This window comes from Nuphar pumila, chromosome 5 (assembly GCF_984573655.1).
Source record: "Nuphar pumila chromosome 5, dmNupPumi1.hap1.1, whole genome shotgun sequence".
In the NCBI taxonomy this organism is placed as follows: Eukaryota; Viridiplantae; Streptophyta; class Magnoliopsida; order Nymphaeales; family Nymphaeaceae; genus Nuphar; species Nuphar pumila.
This window is the reverse complement of record NC_143253.1, coordinates 14,653,531-14,660,446: the sequence shown is the minus strand read 5'-3', so window position 1 is coordinate 14,660,446 and position 6,916 is coordinate 14,653,531. Positions and strand designations below refer to the sequence as shown.

The window sequence follows — 6,916 nt, the reverse complement described above, 5'->3', positions numbered from 1 at the left end:
AATTATTTTTTTTGGTTAAACCAAGAGAAAAACCCTATCACTGACCACACATTGTCAAACTTTCATTTACTTAAAACCCCTAAGGTTCCCTTACCCAATGGAGCGTGCACCTTTACATATATACCAAAACCATACTATTTTGATGTAGTAAGGGTTAACAGACTACGTGCATCCAACAAGGTAAGTCTCTTGACCTAGCCCCCGCTTTCTCGTGTCATAAATAAAAAAATATATATCTGAAAAAAAAATCTGAAATTGAGTTCCTTGCAAAAAATGGCAAATATAGATGTTGAAGAAAGAAACAAATTTTATATAACGGGATTTGGTATTTTGAGTGTAAACATGGTGAAGGTGGATCTTATTTTATTAGTTAGAAATTCTTAGTTGAGGAGAAATTCAATAGCTTGTGCCAGCAAAGCATGAATATGGCAGTTCTTGTAATAACTGTGAGAAGTTTGGTCACTTGTTTATTTTTACATGCTTATAATTTCTGGCCCCTCAGCCAAGGCCTGGCAGACAGTTGGTAACAGCTTAGGAAGACAGCACCTTCTCCTTCAAACTCAACCTCTCTCTCTCTTTCTCTTTCTCTCTCACACACATTCATATTAGTGGTATGTTTACTATTGTCTTTTTGTTTCCTTTTTGGGGATGAAGAACTTGTTTGCTCTTTAAATTGTCTGTTTTATTCTCTAGCCTTTCTTTCTTGTTCATATTCTTCCTTTTCCTGTGCTTTGTAGATCTTGGTCTCTCCATAGAAAAACCTCAAACAAGCCCTTCAATTTTTTTTTTGGGGGTCGAAAAGGGTCAGAAGAAACAGGCAAAGATGAACTATTGGAAGGAAAAGGTTCTCCCCAAGATCAAGAAGTACTTAGACAGGCCCAGCAAGAAAAAGGCTGCAGCTGAAGCCAACAAGGCTTTTGAAGACTCAAAGGTGATTTTTTTTATTCTTTTCCTCTTTGTGTTCAATCATTTGTTCCTCATCAAAAAGTTAATCCCTTCTTTTCTTGAATTTTCTTGTTTTTTTCCCTATAATCTCTCTCTCTCTCTCTCTCTCTCTCTCTCGATTTTGGTTTCATGTTTCATATGAAATTTGATGACCATAATCTCTTTTGACACATGGGGGAGCATATGGCTTAGATGGTTTATAGAAATCACGATTCCCTCATAAAGGTTCTTAGTATCTTCCTTTCTTAGTTTCTTATGTTGAGTCAGAAGTCAGAACCATCTAAACATTAAGTGGTGTCCTAAGCGCATGACTACTCTTTATTTCGAGAGTCTGCTGCAGTTGATGCTAAATAAAACGGAGGGGAAGCACACCCATATAGAGTCAAGGGCCTTTTTTGGTGATACATATATCCCCATCTTTTAATTTTTGTGGGTGTAGGAGGAAATCAATAATGAGCTTGAGGAGAAGAAAGGTGACTTGCAGCCAAAAGTTATAGAAATATATGAGGCATCATCAACTGAGATTAAGGTAATTGAATGTCTTTGTTGAAAAGAAACAAAACTTCTGATTGTAATCGAAAGAAAATTATATTTGGAGTGGTCTTCATATTTATTTATTTTAATATGTTTTGAAGGGTAGGGGGGGTGATTCATTGCATAAGAAGATATTTTTTAATGACTTGGGGTAACTCTTGCAGACAATTGTTAAGGAGCGCAAAAGTTCAGATCAGTTAAAGAAGCACTCTGCGCTGGTTCAAAAGTTCCTTGATGAGTTAGTAAAAATCGGTATGTTATATATATCCATATCTCATTTAAGTATTTCGTAGCACAATCATGACACACACACACACACACACATATATATATATATATATATATATATATATATATATATATATATATATTTGTCGTCGTCATTGCCATCACTGTCATCAAGAATAACATTAATGTAAAAATTGTTACTGTACCATCTTTGGCAGCTTGTAAGCATCACCATGTTTATCAATTATCATTTTTCTATGAAATTACAGGTGCCGATGCTGACATCTCCATTTGCTTAAAAAAAAAGGGTCGTACCTTCCTCTTCATGTTCACCGATTCTCATTCTAACATCATCATCATCATCATCATCATGACAGTTTAGACCACCATGGTAATAACCTATTAACATACTTATATTTGTTAATCATCACCTATGACATCATAACCCTCATCAACTCAAACATGTTAATTATATATGTGACATCATCATCATCCTGATCTTCATCAGTTAAGACCTAATAATAATAACAGTAGTAATGCCCACGATGAGTCCGCATTCCTAGTTAGTGTTGACTGTGGTTTCATTTGACATAAGACCGACCATGGTTCAAAGCTCACAGAAGGGCATCCCTTGCCGCAAAGTCAAAGCTAGTATACTTCTTGGTGGTCAGAGACTTCAAGGGTTTTAAGCCTGCCAAAGTGGAGGCTGTATCAGGTGCAATCACATTGCACATCTCTGATGCGCTGCTGCACTTGAGCACCCACCATCTGTTGTTGGGGCTCACTGCTGACAGGAAGATGGTGGGTGCTGAAGTGCAGCAGCACATTTGAAATGTGTAATGTGCATTCGCTTGATCTTTTTTCGCCAAAGTATGGTCGGTGCTGATTTTTTTATTAAATAATAATAACATTTAATAATAATAGTAATAATGACCAACCTATTTGTTTACCCCAAAATGTTGAGCAGAATTCCCTGGATCAAAGCAAGCATCGGAAGCATCAACAAAATACACACCAGCCTATGTTTCAGGCACAGTCTTCTATGTGTTTGAGAAGGTATCAACCTTCATTTCCGTTCCAGTAGAAGAAAAACCAACCGAGCCTGAACCAGCACCAACAGAGCAAACCCCGCCACCTCCACCTGCAGAGCCGACAACAACCATCCGCGAAGTGGAACCAGAGAAACCTGTTATCATAGAAGAAGCTCGTGAAGAAACCGCGCTTCCTCCTCCTACTGCTGCTGCTGCCGTTGTCATTGAGGAGAAGATAGAGGAGGTCATAGTGGAGAAGAAAGAAGCACCAGTAGAGCCAGCTCCAGCAGCAGCAACAGAGCAGCCAGCAGAAACGCCAAAGCCGTGAAAAGACATATCACTCGACTTCATGTCTCTGTTGTTCGGTTGGCCGTGGAGTTCTTTCTTGCCTGTAAAAAATAACTGCAAATACTGTTTGTCTATGTTTCTTTCTTGTTTCGTACCTCCCTCAGACTGTTTATCATTCTTTCAAGGGTTTTTTCGATGGTTCTCTCCTCTTTGTGCAGGTGTATCGACATGTGTATTTGATTTGCGTTTTGGGAATTCTGTTATTCAACCTAAAAAAAAGTGAAAACAGTCTGAACTTACGTGTATGATTATTACAATTTGGCAGCGTCATCTCTCTCTCTCTCTCTCTCTCTCTATATATATATATATATATATATATATATAATAGTAGAACACGAGAACTGAAAATATGAGAACTAGAGTGACTAAACATTTCTGATATTTTTTTTGCAGATATGTTATTTTAGATGTGATTGGCATGGTTTGTTTGGTAGGAATTGGTTGTTGAATCATGTTTTATTGGCAAAAAAGATATGATTTTGGATGCTTGAACATTTACAAAAATTTTGAGTCGTCGATTTTCAAGCCTTAAAAGGTCTTGTTTTTTCACCACAATCAGATGATTCAAGAGCTGCCCCTTTGAAACCAAGCATGTAGATCACATTCAGACTTGATAAAAATCCCATGAAAATTTGGGTTTACCCTTTAGTTCTCGTATTTTAGTGGCATATCATGTGAACTGGATAAGCACAAGGGCTAGAGACTTGAATATCATGTATGAGCTTGAATGATAGCGCACTCTCTCTCTCTCTCTCTCGTGGGAAATCGGTAATGTGATACTGGTAAAAATCACTTACGAAAATTATTGAAGGATGGGTGGGGGCCCACTGGAAGGCTGTCCACCACATGGGTCTATGTTTGTTCCTTGCACGCAACACTTTAAATTGCGTCACTTTGAGTGATTTTAGGGTTTTGGAAGATTGCAGCAGCAACAAATGTGACTAATGAAAATTTAATAAAGACTGGCCCATGTGGTGGGTAAGCTAAGGGCTCGAAATCAGATTGCCAAGCCATCACCGTCCCTTACAGCTCACTTGAATAACTCCCACCTTTTGTATTACTTTCTAGATATCTGTGTGTGTATGCAAGCATGTCTACGTTCAAATTGCCCCAAAGCCATTGTGTCCAAGCAAATTAACCTAACTTGTGCACCTACTGTCACAGTTCATGGAGGTTTTAGGTCTCAAGCAACGTCCAAAAAACATGTAGACGTTGTTGTCTTTGATGTTTCGAACAATTTGGACACCCTTTTTGTTCAGCAAAGCTGTAAATAATCATTTGAACTATTAATTTATTGAGGGGAGTTATGGACTAGGTCTGATGTGTATAGGTTTTTATAAGTTTTGAAAATTGACGATCTAAAATTTTCTTACATATTCAAGCTTAAAAGTTCACATTTTTTATCAAAAAACATTATCCAAGTGTTAACAAATTGACCATGGGTCAGATTTACAAAAAACCTCCTGTTTGTTAATATATATATATATATGTGTGTGTGTGTGTGTGTGTGTGTGTGTGTCTCGTTTGTTACTTGTCCTTGCTCTGTTAAGACAGTTTTGATAGACTCAGTGCAATTCCAACCATTGACTTCCCACCAACTCTTGATGGCGCTGCAACTTTAGGAAAAATAATATTTGGGTTCATTTTATATTTCAGTGTCCACCACACTGAAATCAAGGGGTCATGTAGGATTATAATTTAATTAGTGAGCTTATCCTTTTGATATTAAAGTTCCATAATATGTTTGATGTGCCTACAAAATATGAGCAATCTTATACATATGAGCCGTTAACGCTGAGGACTTTCAAGTTGATATCAACAAGTTTTACTTCTATTGTCCTTGACAAATTCTGCATTTCATGGTAGTGCCAAAGCTAAAACCCTAAGGAAAATTCTAATTATATTTTATTACATTTTAGGGCATGTTCGCTTGGCCCCACCCCAACACTTAATTCAAAGTTCATTTCCAATGAGAAATTGAATTGTATGAATCGAATTACATGGGGACAGATGAGAAAATGATTCTTATGACAAATGAGAAACAGACTCTCATGCCCCATTTTCTCATGTTTGCTTAGACATGACAAAGTGGAGCAATATAAGAATCATTCTCGCATTTGTTTGAGAGAATGATTCTCATAGAAGCTAAACAAATGCTCACTGCACTTTGCATCATGAGAAAGTCGACAACAATGTGAACAGTTTCACGTGGATGAGTCTCCAGTGCAACATGCGCATATTTTATAAACCAACAGGGGCTCCCCTTGTCTGGCAGGAGCAGTTAGTGCATGTCACCTTGTGTTGGGACGTTGCAAGTTCGAATCCCAATGGTATATTGTTGTATAAATGGTAGGGGTTGGCCTAACCCCAGCTTTCTCTGTCGAAAAAAATGTGCGTATTTTATGAATATTTTGTGTGGTTGAATAAAACCTATTTATTCCTCGGACCACATGGATGGTTAAAGGCAGGTTTTTATGTGTTACCTGTTTTTTTTTGGGGATAATCCAAGAAAAAAAACCCTATCACTGACTGCACAAGCTGGCCTCATGAGGTTGGTAAAACCCTTGATGTCCCTCCAGCTTTGACCTTGCAGCAAGGGGTGCCACCCATGGGTTTCGAACCCATCAACTTGGTGACATTCACAAGTCACCCCTACCAAATGAGCGGCAGTCGCTTCGTGTCATAAAAAAAAAAAATGCTGCACACACACTAGCTGTTAATGCTCACAACTTGCAAATGTGCTTAACCACACCTTGGAATTCTGCATTTCATGGCTGTGCCTAAGCTGGCAGAGTCCGGATCAGGTGCAATATGATTGCACAAATATTTGTGCATTAAGCACCTGATCGCCCTCCATCAGGCCTTGGGCCCCACAACTGACAGGCCCTATCCCCAAGATGGAGGGTGATCAGGTGCTTAATGCAAAAATATTTGTACAATCATATTGCACTTGATCTTTTCACAAGCTAGCATGATAAGAAGTATAATCATCAGTTATAAATAAGGGTGTCAATGGGTCTGGTTTACCCGGATCCGACCCAGACCAAACCCTATAGGGTCCGGGTATAAAAGAAGACCCGAGTTTGGACACCTGAAGGTCCGATTAATACATGGATCTGGGTATAATTTGTGAAATTTTATACCAGACCCAGGCCTGACCCGAGTTCTGATTATGACCCACAATTTTTCAATGTAAAAATGATAAAAAATATTATTTTACCGGGTATGGTCCAGGTCTGGTTCATGTGGTTCTTATTCGGTTCTGGTATGGTTTATCTTATAGTGGATCCGATTAAACTCAGATCCAGACCTGATTAAACTTGGGTCTGGACCCAATACCATAGCAAAAAATCGGGTCTAACTCTGATTCTACCTAAGTCCAAACCAAACCCAAGCCGTTGAGACCACTAGTTATAAGCATGCTAGTTAAAGCGCCTGACTAGGGGTGGCAATCGGGTCGGGTCGACGGGTTGGCAGGTCAACATACCTCAACATGAACCCGACCCATTTATTAAACGGGTCGGCTGTGGCAAACACGAACCCGACCAATTTATTAAACGGGTAACCCGACATGACATGGTTAACCCGTTTAATAAACGGGCTGGGTTGGGTAAACGGGTTGGCGGGTCGGGTTTGGGTAAATGGGTTGATCCGTCCGCCTAACCCGTTTATTAAATGGGTCAGCCGGGTTGGCGGGTTGGCATACCCCTAACACAAATCCGACCCGTTTAATAAACAGGTTAGGCAGGTCGACCGTTTACGACACAAACCCGTTTAAGCCAAACCCGAACCCGGCTAAGAAGCGGGTTGGCGGGTAGTGTCAGATTTTG

General features: G+C 39.2%; 1 protein-coding gene across 2 annotated transcripts; it reads left to right on the top strand.

Moving 5' to 3' along the window:
- Positions 1–504: 504 nt before the first annotated feature.
- Positions 505–3,354, top strand: LOC149836885 (plasma membrane-associated cation-binding protein 1-like). 2 transcript variants are annotated; one of them, XM_090005630.1, is made up of 5 exons: positions 505–611; positions 738–931; positions 1,385–1,474; positions 1,644–1,731; positions 2,675–3,354. In XM_090005630.1, the coding sequence occupies exons 2-5, from the start codon at positions 824–826 to the stop codon at positions 3,064–3,066; spliced, it is 678 nt and encodes a 225-aa protein (XP_089861756.1). In that variant the 5' UTR covers positions 505–611; positions 738–823; the 3' UTR covers positions 3,067–3,354. The 2 variants fall into 2 exon arrangements, with proteins under 2 accessions (XP_089861756.1, XP_089861757.1); XM_090005631.1 differs by lacking the exon at positions 505–611 and having other exon boundaries at positions 692–931.
- The last annotated feature ends 3,562 nt before the right edge of the window (positions 3,355–6,916 follow it).

Coding starts and splice junctions, on each gene's coding strand:
- LOC149836885 (XM_090005630.1), top strand. CDS start 824: ATGAACTATTGGAAGGAAAAGGTTCTCCCCAAGATCAAGAAGTACTTA. Junction 932..1,384: donor AGGCTTTTGAAGACTCAAAG/GTGATTTTTTTT, acceptor TTGTGGGTGTAG/GAGGAAATCAATAATGAGCT. Junction 1,732..2,674: donor TGATGAGTTAGTAAAAATCG/GTATGTTATATA, acceptor AATGTTGAGCAG/AATTCCCTGGATCAAAGCAA.